We start from the raw sequence: 13,339 nt of genomic DNA, 5'->3' as shown, positions 1-13,339 counted from the left end.
ACGTGTTTAACATGTTAAGCATATTAAAAAGTGTTAAACGTGTTAAGCATGTTAAAAACGTGGTAAAGGTGCCAAAAACATAAAAACATATTTAAGAAGTTAATATTTTGAACCGATATTTTATTTTTGAATTTAGGAAATTAAAATGTTGAACGATATTTTTATTTTTAATATATTAAGTTAATTGAAAATTATTTTTTAGTGTCTTAATTAATTTTATCAAACTAATATTTTATTAAAATAATATATATTAAAATTATTTTTATTATATTTTATTTTACAACCATATTAAATTACAATTCTATAATTTTAATATAGGAATTGAATTGTAATTGAATCTCAATTCTATTGGAATTGAGATTACAATACCAATTTTAATGGGAAATTTGATGAAATGGCCTACATAAGAGGTCTAATTCTAAAAAAGACCCACGTTTGATAAAGTTGGCAAAAATGGCCTTTTTGCCCTGTAAAAAGTCTGTAATACCCTCGCGCGCCTGTTTTACCGCTCAATTACGAGAAATGTATTTCTCGCATTTGGTATTTCTCGCATTTGGCTCAATTACGAGAAATGTATTTCTCGCATTTGGTATTTCTCGCATTTGGCTCAATTACGAGAAATGTATTTCTCGCATTTGGTATTTCTCGCATTTGGCTCAATTACGAGAAATGTATTTCTCGCATTTGGTATTTCTCGCATTTGATATTTCTCGCATTTTTTATTTCTCGCATTTGGTATATCTGAGTATATATTGAAATTCAGACATTTGTAAAATATATGAAAATGGCTAGGGTTTCGAATCGATCTACAATAAACTACGAAAGAACAATCTCCAATGGAGGACGTTATCGCGATGCATTCATCTCTAGATATCAGATTAACACACATACATGACGACGACTCAAGACAAGAACGCCTTATCATCGGAGGTTCCACTTACCCCGTCACCGTCGAACGCAATGTTCGCTCCGACCTTGACACCACACTTCCAGAGCCTTGTATGTATTCTCTAGCTAGATCTTGTTCTTTCAAATTATTAGATCTTTGAGATTGGGTTTTTTTCATCAAATATGAAGACTTGGCTAGAGGGTCGACTGCTCCTGATATGGACCATCCACAAGAAACAATAGGGCACCCTCAATATGGCATGAGTGTCCTCCAACAACATTCTTCCTTCTTTGATCAAGATGACAATGGAATAGTCATCTTTCGGTGTCAGAGCTTGCGTTTCTAACAATGACAATAGACTCAATTACGAGAAATGTATTTCTCGCATTTGGTATTTCTCGCATTTAGTATTTCTCTCATTTGGTAAATATTATCCTGTCACGAACCCTAAATTTAAGGTTCTCATATAAATACTCTAAAACCCTAATTTCACACTGTCCTTGTATTCTAAAGCTGCCAAAATGTCGAAGCAAGGTTAGTGTTTTCATCTTCTATACAATTCTTTGTTAACTAAATGCTTGATACTTGATAGTAATTCAATGTTGAAAAACAACGCGTTTCAGGTCGCGGAGGATTGGCGGGAAACAAGTTCTGCATGTCACTGGGTCTTCTTGTGGCGGCTACGATCAACTGTGCTGACAATACCAGCGCGAAGAATCTCTACATCATATCAGTGAAGGGGATCAAGGGTCGTTTGAATCGATTGTCGTATACTTGTGTGGGAGATATGGTTATTGCGACGGTGAAGAAAGGGAAACCTGATTTGAGAAAGAAGTTCATGCTTGTTGTCATTGTTAGACAACGCAAGCCCTGGCGCCGAAAGGATGGAGTGTTCATGTATTTTGAAGGTGATTTAGTATATTTTGATTTTGTTTTGTGTTATAACTTGTTATTTGTTTAACCATTTTTTTGTTATTCTTTACTAGAACAGTTAGACAAGAACCCACTCTTTTCACGATCTGATTGATACAATCCCTTATTTGTTATGCTGAGGATTTAGAAATAGTTTTTCTTTAGTATTGGTTTTCAAGGGTATTTGGGTATTGTATATACCCATTAAGATATTAAAGAAAGAGTATTAAGGATAATGAATAGAGTTTATGGTATGATGAATGATGTATTTAGAAACACTATACTCACTTATTTGCGTTCTAAGTCTTACCTACTTCTCGGTCTTTTTTATATATGAAATTTGTTGATTGTAATATGTAAATATATTGGTTGATAAATATGTTGTTACTATGCAGATAATGTTGGTGTGATAGTGAATCTTAAGAGAGAAATGAAAGGTAAAAAATGTCTCAAAATGTGTTAAATTACTATATCATCTTTAGGCCTCATTCATTCACTCACAATTATTTGTTTAATGGTACAAAAATCAGGTTCTGCCATTACTGGTCCAATTAGGAAGGAATGTGCTGATTTATGACCCAGAATTGCAAGTGCTGCCAATGCTATTGTCTGATAAAGTCGGGGGACTCTTTTGCTTTTAAAAACTTGTCAATTTTGTTTTTTGATTCACAACTGAGATTAGAATCATATACCCTTTCAATTCTTGTGATACGCATAACATATTTATGAATGTTGATGTATGTGAGTGTTTTCAATTTTGGGTCATACCAAACATGCTATTCAAATATGTAAAACATCTAGTCAAGAAAATGGGGAATAAATAAAGTAGATGGTTAAAGGGTTTATATCTAATACCAACATATATAATGTCAACAATTCTTACAGGACAAAGCAAAAGCCGCAAGGAGTTTTTGTGTTCTTATCAAGGCCCATAGTTAGCCTCTTAATTTCTCCATAGTTAGCCTCTTATTGACATGATTCCAGTTGTTGAAACATGTGTCTGTCGGATTGACATGAAATAAAAAAAATCTGTATCTTTTATAGAGGATATTTTAGCTATCTCTTTAAGAGATTGTGCATGTTTTATGATGAAAAATGCTTATAAATTTGTACTCGTAAAATGAAATCAGACAACGATTTGTCAATTATCATCTGATTTCGATTTTCATATTCATAAAATTATTTCAAAACAGATATTTTTCAGCCTGCGGTCTTAATAACATAATGGGTTTAGCAAAAAAATAATAAACATTTGGATAGAAACTAACTGTAAAACTCCACAAATAAACTGTAATTTTCACTTAACAATCTGACTGTAAAAACTCCATAAATAAACTGTAATTGGCATAATGTTTGCTTAAAGATGATGCAAAAGAGAGACATAAAAACAATAATAGTTTACAAACTTAAACAGATTCTGGTTCAACCCAACAAACATATTTCACTGTTCTTCGTCACTATCATTCCCGAAAACTGAAGCTATTGGAATCTTTGCCTTCTTCTTTGTCGAGCTACTGTTTGAAATCTAACCAACATAAGAAACTGCCTAATTAGGAAACAACAATGACAAGAGTCCCAACAGAAGTAACAATGAAAAACAATTGCCTCCCTTTTTGGCTTAGCTTGTTTTGCAGAATCTTGGACCTTGGCAGTAGAAGCAAGCAACCAGGTAATAAAAACTGCACGAAATTCTCAAGACCTTCCAAACTTGATGATACCAATTCCCCTCAAAAGACACACATATAAAAGAAATATGTGCTGCCTTCTGCTAATAAATGTTGGTTTTGTAAAAAAAAAAGCAAGCATCAAGCTCCAATTATCCGGGTAAGCACACATACAAACTGCAAAAAGCATACCTCTCGTTTCTTAGCAATCTCCTCTGTCTCCTCTAACTCCACGTCAAGTTTCTTCCTTTGGATATTTTCTTCAGTAGTATAAAAATCATCCTCTTCCTGTTTTCTAACTCCCAATTTTGCATCCCGCATACCAGACCTTATTGGCTCAATTATTCCTTAATATAAACCGAAAAAATAATTTACTACCCAATTATTTGATAGAGAAAACATAACAGATGCACAAACAATGAAGTTCCTGAAGAAATGTTCAATTCTAGTGTCTATGTTGAGAGCCAGTTCACCCATAAAACCTTGCTATAACATATTATAATCAATCTACTTCAATAGGAGAACTGATGTTTATTTACCTTGTTCATCCTTCCCAAGACCTTTTCCTTTCCAACCCATCTTTTGGAGAAGCCTAAATCCAATATTAGAAGATGACAATTGTGTATTCAATGAATCTTATTCTACATTATCAAGATCAACATTTTCAGTAGGCCTGTGATTAATTGGCAAATAAAACACAAGAGTATGAATATTTGAAGTATATGTAAGACAATCAAATTTACTTTTGTAGAAATCCAACAACCAGCAACCTAAGAAACATCTCGATACTTACATCCACCTTTTCCGGCAGTGTATCTCTCGGATTCGTTCCTTGTCTGCTGTTATAACATCTTTGGTGATTCATTTTATCCTGTATGCATAAGACGAAAACCCTTAGAACTAAAGAAGAAACGAAAAAAACCCAACTAATCATAGAGAGAAAAGATCCAACTTTAGGGATTCGAATTTCTAATCTCATATAATACCAACCATTTCCTTCAAACTCAGTTGACCTATCTAGCCAAGTCTGCATATTTGATGAAAGACTCAATCTCAAAGATTTAATAATTTGAAAGAACAAGATCTAGCTAGAGAATACATACAAGCCTTTGGAAGTGTGGTGTCGAGGTCGGAGCGAACATTGCGTTCGACGGTGACGGGGGCAAGTGGAGCCTCCGATGATAAGGCGTTCTTGTCTTGAGTCGTCGTCATGTATGTGTGTTAATCTGATATCCAGAGATGAATGCATCGCGATCGCGTCTTCTATTGGAGATTGTTCTTTCGTAGTTTATTGTAGATCGATTCGAAACCCTAGCGAGAAATTTCCGAATCTCAATATATATACTCAGATATACCAAATGCGAGAAATATCAAATGCGAGAAATGCCAAATGCGAGAAATACCAAATGCGAGAAATACATTTCTCGTGATTGAGCACCAAATGCGAGAAATACCAAATGCGAGAAATACATTTCTCGTAATTGAGCACCAAATGCGAGAAATACCAAATGCGAGAAATACATTTCTCGTAATTGAGCGACAAAACAGGCGCGCAAGGGGTATTACAGAGTTTTCACAGGGCAAAAAGGCCCTTTTTGCCAACTTTATCAACCGTGGGCCTTTTTTGGAATTAGACCTCTTATGAAGGCCATTTCATCAAATTTCCCATTTTAATTCTACTTATCCAAACATACCATAATATTTATTTAAAATAAGATTTTTTTTTTGTCATAGATATTGATTTTTTTTTGTGAGAAACATATGTAATAGTATTAACGGGATTATTATTTTTATACATTTTTTATTTTAACTTATATATATATATATATAAACTTAACTATATTTATTTTATGTATTTATATCTTTTGAAATATATATTATAATTTAAAATAAATTGTGTGTAAATTTAACTTCTTTTATTAATTATAATTTGGACATTATCTAATAAAAATATATATATATATATATAATATTTCTAAAATTATAAATTAATAAATAGTTTTAAATATACATATACATGCTAAAATATATAAATTTATACATTACTAATTTTAAATTATACATAAAAATTTAAATATACTTTTAAAATGTATAAATTAATTTGATTAGTATATATATAGAAAAAATATAATTTAATAAAAGACAAGCTTAGAGATATATAATATATATATGAAAAAAATGTATATATATTGAGAGAAAAAGATATAATCACACGGCATTAAAAATTATAAACTAAGTTGATTTTTAATATCCTAATGATAAATTTAAAAATAGTTAATAATTTAAAAGATTAATATTTAAGGTTTTATTTTAAAATATTTTCTTAGTTATTTAAAGTTGGATCATATATTTAACGGCAATTTTTTAAATTTTAATAATTTCTCGAGCCCTAAATAAAAAATAGAGAATGATATGTCCTATAAACAATGGACTATTTATACTTGTAAAAAGTATTTGGATCATTTTACATTATTATTAATAATTGAGGGGTCATTTTATAGTTTATTTAATCATTCAACCCCAGCCGCGAAACCTGTGAAAGAAAAGGCTACGAAAGCCGGCGACGACGACAGACCTCTCTTCATCTTCTCTCAACCTCCGTCGCACTCTCCGATCTCGAATTCGCCGACGCCGGCTCCGGCGAGGTTGCTAAGGTTAGTTCCTAGTTGCAATACTTGAGAGTTCGTATTTTAACTATTTCTCTGCACGACAAAGAAATCCGTTGATTTTGTAGTTTTTCAGGATATAACATATATAATGCTTTGTTTGTGGAGTTTCATGTTTATTGACTTCATTTATCTATAAATACAGTGAACTGTAAAGAACAAGTATACTTTTGTTGTGCGAGATGGATGCAACTGATATGTCTGGCGATTTGTCTGTGGAAATGGAAGTAGATGCTTTCAGACGTCTATTTCCTCTGCGCTATCATGAACATCATCATCTTATTGAATCTATACGACCAGATGCTAGGGCATTTGGAAAAGCTAGGGATACAACTATTACTCTTGGTTTGTTTGTTACACTATTATATTATTCTTTATCAGAAGCTATATCAGTTTGTGAAATTAATAAATGTTTACTTGCTCTGAATTTATCGAATTTAGGAGCTGTTGCATCAGCAAATGGGTCAGCCTTGGTAAAGATTGGTTGCACTGTAAGCTTAGTCATTTTACATGTGTTCTTGAGTTGAGATAAGCTATTTAAACTAAACTCACTTCATATGGTTGTTTACGATTTTTTTTTCATGTGCAGACAATGCTAGCTGCCGTTAAATTGGAAGTTATGACCCCTTCGGTACAGTTGCCTAATGAAGGCTCCTTAGGTTGATATTATTATTATTATTTGTATTTGTTTAATTTTTAACTTTTGGTGTTTGGGTAACCCTTACTTCTTCTGTTTTCAGCTGTTGATTTCTTCATGCCTCCAATTTGCTCTCCACTTGTTAGACCTGGCAGGCCTGCCAAGGAAGCTCCAGTCATTGCAAAACAGTTGTCGGATACTATCTTAAGGTACAGATTGTTAACATTCGGTATTCTATCGTATTATTCAGAGCTTGTTCAGACTATAATAGTTTGTTTTGTTGTCTCTTCCTGTGGTAACTTGTATGATGTTGGTGGTTGGAATCATTCTCTGTTAATTTATTCTTTCTTTCTATGTCTTAGTATCAAATTTGTGCATTTATTGTTCTTTTATATATTTTATTTAGTTTTTTCTACCAGTTTGCTAACTTCCCTTATGATTATTTTATTTTTCATGTATTTTCAATTGCATCTTTCATGTCATAGTACCAGTTTAATTAGTTGTTGACTTGTTGGGTGTGTACATTTAACATTTACATATGTGACAGTCTACTAGTGCTCGATTTACTTATTAAACAGTTTACATTGTGGCACTGACACCTTTTCTGCTATTGATTACAATTAGGATCTGTAGCTTGTAGCTTGTAGCTATGTTTGTGAGTAGATCTGTGTTTTTTATACTTGCTCTAGTAATTATCTATGTCATTTTAAGTTTCTATTATATTACGATTTCGAGAGTTTGATTTAATATCAACTATAGATGGTATCACTTTATAGGTATCCTAGTCCACATCCATTAGTTCTATTCTTACCTAAAATAATTGGCATCGGTGAAAAATTTGGATGAAGGGAGGGGTTGTTGGAATTTGTTAGTGATGCTGAAAGTATGCAAGTTTCGTTATACTAGCTCTAAGAATTATTTCTGCCTTCTAAATTTTCTAAACCCTATATGACTAGACATATAAACATGAAGAAACCTCTTAATATAGATGTGTGCATAATAATGAGCCTATTTGGAAACTAGTATTTTGTCACCATCCCATTATAAAATCACCAAAGTTAATACTGAAAGTGTTTTTCCCTGTTTGTATAAGATTGTTTTCTTGACAATGATTCAGATTATAGTGTGATTTTTGGCTTCATTTGTTCTAAAATTTATTTTCTAGATCATTGTATTTTTTGCAAACATAACAAATGTAAATTTTTTCAATTCATGATCCAAATGAAAAAAAAAGCATACCAAAATATCCCATTTTTTGTCATTCCCATGATCTTGAATGTGATTAAATCATCTTCTCTTTTCTAATGATAGTTGCTCTTAGAATTTCCTTTTATAATCATTTTGTGGTCTTGTACTCTAGCATACAGATTTTAACTGTCTCTTCATTTGTTGATTATAGTTCTGGCCTGATTAACTTGACGGAATTATCCTTAGTCAGCGGGAAAGCTGCTTGGATGGTGTACCTGGTAATTGCTATTATGACTTCATACCAACTTGTTGTTTGGATCTTATTTAGCTTATGGTTCAGTGTCCAGATCTTTTCAAGAAGATAAATTTGCTGTTAATGTAGCAACTATGAAAGTTGTCAAGATACTTTAAACATAATCATAATATTCTATGGTCTTAAATAGTGCAGTAACTAGGACTCTACAGGCAACATTATACTCTACAATACCCTATTGTGCAAATTATTGAATTGCCTAGAATAAGAAAGAAAAATTGGCAATCCTTGTTTTGTGAAATTTTTAATGTATTTGGATTAGTGACTGAAGAAACAAAGAAATTATTTTATGTTTACTAAGAATCATGTTCACAAACATAATGGATGGGGCCTTCTATTTACACGATACCTGACAATGATTCTACAATCCTAGGCCTTGTTTGATTAAGGTTTGTTTGGATTTAATCCCAATCCCTTATCCCATCACTTCATCAATCAAATCATCAACTGATTACTAAAGTACGCTTACTTTATTTTTTTTAGAACATTAAATACAAAGGATAAGCCATTTAACTAAAGTAATCAACCTTTTCATCAAACAAGAGTTAAGAAAAAACTGATTATTTAAAATATTACTACATCAAACAAGCTCCTAGTCTAGGATATTTTGGTTGATAATCTGAATGATTTGATTGATTCAAATATCCTCTCTTGATGTGGGTTATGAAAAACAAGTTATTTGGTGTTATTTGAGTAAAAAAGACATTGTGGTTATAATATAATATATAAATATTTTAAACAGAGGCTATTTGGTTGATGATTTGAATGATGTAATTGATGAATATATTGTTTATTAGATAGAGAGTTATTTGAAAATAACCCACATCAAACAAGGCCTAGGTAGTAATAGAACAATTATATTCATAGAAAGTATGAATTATAGATTGATTAAGGCTGTTGTCATAATGGAGAAGCTTCAACGAATTTATAAGGTAACACAAGGCAATCAAATCCTGATCAAGTATAATGTCTGATGATCAACAATATTTTAAAATGGAGATACCTTTCTAATTCCACAATTGAAGGCCTAGTATGGTTATTGAAATTCTATAAGTAACGTTTCATTAGATCTTTTTCACTTTCTTGTTGGCTTCTAATATTTGATGGGACACATATTCTTCATTTCTGCAGGACATATATTGTTTGGATGCCGATGGTGCTCTCTTTGATGCGGCATTACTTTCAGCAGTTGCTGCCTTCTCACACTGTAAGATGTTTTCGAACATAATAATTTTGTTCTTGTGATATGTAAATCTTTATAGAAACCAGTTATCAACCAATACTTCTTTTTATTGGTATCTGTAGTGCAAATACCTGTCGTGTCTTTGAACGATGATGGAAGAATAGTAGTTGTATCGGAAGAAAATGGAGGGAAGATTGAACAGGAGGCCGTGAATAAAGATAAAAGGAAACTCAAACTGAATAATATCGCCTTCTCCCTAACATGCATACTACACAAGAATTATATTCTGGCAGATCCTACAGCTGAGGAAGAATCCATAATGGAAACTCTTGTAACTGTCGTACTGAATTCATCTGGTCAGCTTGTATCTCTCTACAAACCTGGCGGTTCTGTTCTTGCATTTACTTCAGCTGTACAGGTCAGTTTGCATTCTTGATTCCAATTTGAAGTTTTGTGAGATCTGAAAATAAGTAAATGTTGCTGTCTCTTAAATTTGGAGTGGTGATTAAATGATACTTTACCTGATAGTACTACAAAAAATTAGGGTAGATTATAAAACATAATGATAAATAGAAAAATTATTGATTCGATCAGGAATCCAATTTTTGATTGATCCTTCCCATAAAATAAAGTCTTTTAATATTCAATTCACTATACACCCTTCATACTTACAATCCCAGGACAAAGTGAAAGTGATTTTGGTCCCATAAAATTACATCTAGAACTTCAATAGGTGGCATTTGTGTCACATAAAATGGGTCAGATGTATTGTCGTTTTTGTTGGTTCTTTTCTTACTATATAAGGTTTATCTACATTTACTATGAAAATTTCGATTGAATTTCCATATCATTAATTTGGGTAACTTGATTTTCTTGAAAGCACAAGATTGATCCTTGTAGGGCCATTTGGTACTAGGAATTGAAGATCAGACTCGGGCTTTGAATTTTCATATTAGGCTTTTCTTTTTCTATTTTATCGAAATCAAAAGTATCAGAAGATACATTTAGTACTAGGAATTGATGATAAGATGTTGCATTATAATTTCTATGTTTATGCATCTACTTTCTTATAAGAATCTAGCTTTGAAATTCCATATCATTAGATTGATGCATTCTGCACAAATTAGTCTACAGTCGCATATGGTGCATAAACTTTCATAACCTGATATTCATCAATGGATCTAAATTCTCAGAAACAAATCCCAAATGAAAAATAAAAATTCCACTCAATTCTTCTCGCGACTAATTTGGAACAAACTAATATTGCTTCCTGAGCGAAGATTGAATTTAAAGGAGTAGATAGCGCCTGATTGCAACACATGCTTAACTGAAAACTCCAATCCATAAACCTTTCATCACATGTTTACGAGGGATCATCATTCATACAGATCTCTGTGTGTGTGCAATAGAGAAAGACAAATAACAATTCGAGGTGAAAATGACTAATGAATATAGTAGTCCCAATCAAAATAGATTGATGTTATGGGTATATATCAAAATTATCGAAAATCCAGTGACATTTATGTTATTTTTTTTCAATTTTAGTTAATTTAGTTTACCCCTGAAACTACAGTTACTGACAGCTCCTTTAACTTGTAAATGCCTCCTTGATGGTAAGAAATGCCATGTTCTAAATATCAACTTTACCACCACATTACTCATATAGATCCAATTAAATCCCAAATTAAAAAAAATATTGGTTTTCTCATCTGGAAACACGTTTACTTTTTTGTTTTTGTATTTGGATCCAATTCAGTTTGAAAACTAAATTTAGTTATAGACAAATTCATAAATTTATTTGTTTTTCTCTTCTCCATTCGGATTCTGATACATAAACAAAAATTCCAAGTGTTTCCAAATAAAGCCAAATGGAAACTCTTTTGTTTATGGATCAAGATCATTAAATTTCCGAGTCTGTCTCACACTAAGTAGAAAATGTGTTTTCAAATGAAGCAATTATAGCTAAACTGAAACTCGGTCGTGGCTGCAGGGTTGTATTAAATTAGCTACAGAAAGAGTGAAAGAACTCCGTCAAGTTTTGGACGACGCCATTTCTGACATGGATGTTGAGTAGAGTCGACAAACATATTAGTCCTTGATGACGGTTGCAGAGTTTAGTATGTCTGTTCTTTCTACATTTTGGAGATATAGAGATGCAATTCTCCAGATTATTTTTGGAATTTTATCTGTGTTAGGTCTGGAATATTGAACCCATTTGAAATTTTCCGTTTCTAGAGAATTTTGAGTTAGTATTTTAATCTCGAGAAATCATTTTTCTTCTTCTTTTATTTGGTAAAAAAATGTAGTTTGATAAGATCAATATTCATATAATAGTGTGACTTATAGCTTCATATCAAATGTATTTTTATGATTTTTTGCATCATGATATCCTAATTTGATAAGAAATAGGTTATTACTTCATTTTTTTTTACCTTTGTTTATTGACGAGAATGATTAGCATGACCCGGCAGATATAAATCGAGAATCGTTTTTCATAGTTTGACATTATGATTAGTAGTTATTTGAAGATTTTTCATAGTTTCACATTACTAAGAGTAGTTATTCTGAAGATTTTTTATAGTTTCACATTATAATTAGTTGTTATTTAAAGAGATATGTTTTGAAAACACCTGAAATTGGAGTTGTATTTATATTTCGTAATATTATTTCATCTAAATTAATATTTGAAAATGATTGGTAGGAAATTTGGAAGATATAATATGAGGAAAGGGTATAGTGTAATCTGATTCGTTGAAAAATTAATAAAATTTCTCTTAGTCTCCTTGTATATATTTTTTTTCCATTTAATGTTCACGTCATTTTCTCAATTTGTGCGTTTCTAAACCATGTGTTAACTTTTGTTTTTGTTTCTTTTTTCTTGATTTTTTAAACAATTAAGCCTTAGGCTTTTGATTATTTTTCTTATTAAATAAATGAATAGAAAAAAGGACAATTATATAGAATAAGTGACAATTAAGCTAGTGTATACTTAAAAGTTAAAATAGACAAGCTAAAACATACGATAAAAGATGAAATAATTCAGTCTGTAATGTTGGATGACAAATTTCTGTCATATTTCATTTAATATTTAATTTTAACAAATGGTGAAATTAATTTAATTTTAATTAAATATTAGGGTAATAAAAAAAGGTTGTTACTTGTTAAGCAACAATAAAGACTGAGTCAAGTCATATATTATTTTAGTATATTCAGTTTGTCCAACTAACTTTACCATGCAATGACTTAATATTGTCAAAGTATTTAATATTTTAAACAATTATTAATTATTTAACACAATTTCTATATTACCTTTTTTGTTCTCTCAAATTATTTATTATTACTTACTTTTCTCTTAAGTTATTAACTAAAGCATTTAAATTTATTTATTTCAGCCTTTGTTAAATAAAACTAACCCAAAACTTTAAAAATATCATAAAATGGGACATTAATTTTCTTTTTAAAAAAATCATTAAACAAACATACCAAATAACAATGATATATGAATAGAACAAAACTCATCTTAAAGTGTTCAATCACAAAAATACTTAAAATAAACATATTTACTTTCAAAATACCAAATTAAATTGGGGGATTTAGATAAACAATCTAATTATTCACTATGATAAGCCTATCATATATACTAAAAATATGCATTTGTATATAAAGTTGGTTAAATTTATTTGAATAAATATGATAAATATAGACAAATTTATATGAAACAGACATTCCAACTAACTTTATAAATAAATGTGATTTTATTTGAAACGTGACATTCCAAAATCATAATTTTTTTTAATCGAGGCATAATCCTGATTCGAAACGTATAAAGTGAGATCTCTTAAATCGATTATTTAACCTTTCGATCTCTTAAATCGATTTTGATCTCT

General features: G+C 30.9%; 2 protein-coding genes across 2 annotated transcripts; both read left to right on the top strand.

Annotated features, from left to right (window-relative positions):
• The first annotated feature begins 1,410 nt into the window (after positions 1-1,410).
• On the top strand, positions 1,411-2,378 carry LOC124934540 (60S ribosomal protein L23-like). Its single transcript, XM_047475072.1, has 4 exons — positions 1,411-1,423; positions 1,513-1,797; positions 2,197-2,238; positions 2,332-2,378. Exons 1-4 carry the CDS (start codon positions 1,411-1,413, stop codon positions 2,376-2,378), a joined length of 387 nt encoding a protein of 128 aa, XP_047331028.1.
• Positions 2,379-5,985: 3,607 nt separating this feature from the next.
• LOC124936750 (exosome complex component RRP43) lies at positions 5,986-11,803 on the top strand. Its single transcript, XM_047477270.1, has 9 exons — positions 5,986-6,119; positions 6,277-6,476; positions 6,573-6,622; positions 6,721-6,790; positions 6,872-6,977; positions 8,168-8,234; positions 9,401-9,476; positions 9,575-9,870; positions 11,443-11,803. Exons 2-9 carry the CDS (start codon positions 6,314-6,316, stop codon positions 11,524-11,526), a joined length of 912 nt encoding a protein of 303 aa, XP_047333226.1. The 5' UTR covers positions 5,986-6,119; positions 6,277-6,313; the 3' UTR covers positions 11,527-11,803.
• The last annotated feature ends 1,536 nt before the right edge of the window (positions 11,804-13,339 follow it).

This window comes from Impatiens glandulifera, chromosome 4, assembly GCF_907164915.1.
Source record: "Impatiens glandulifera chromosome 4, dImpGla2.1, whole genome shotgun sequence".
NCBI lineage: Eukaryota > Viridiplantae > Streptophyta > Magnoliopsida > Ericales > Balsaminaceae > Impatiens > Impatiens glandulifera.
The sequence above is the reverse complement of the archived record's forward strand: the minus strand, read 5'-3'. Positions and strand labels throughout refer to the sequence as shown.

Excerpts from the sequence above, each read along its gene's own strand:
- LOC124934540 (XM_047475072.1), top strand. Across the intron at positions 1,798-2,196 it reads AGTGTTCATGTATTTTGAAG|ATAATGTTGGTGTGATAGTG; the intron begins GTGATTTAGTAT and ends GTTACTATGCAG. Across the intron at positions 2,239-2,331 it reads TCTTAAGAGAGAAATGAAAG|GTTCTGCCATTACTGGTCCA; the intron begins GTAAAAAATGTC and ends TACAAAAATCAG.
- LOC124936750 (XM_047477270.1), top strand. The coding sequence starts at position 6,314 with ATGGATGCAACTGATATGTCTGGCGATTTGTCTGTGGAAATGGAAGTA. Across the intron at positions 6,978-8,167 it reads TTGTCGGATACTATCTTAAG|TTCTGGCCTGATTAACTTGA; the intron begins GTACAGATTGTT and ends TGTTGATTATAG. Across the intron at positions 9,871-11,442 it reads CATTTACTTCAGCTGTACAG|GGTTGTATTAAATTAGCTAC; the intron begins GTCAGTTTGCAT and ends TCGTGGCTGCAG.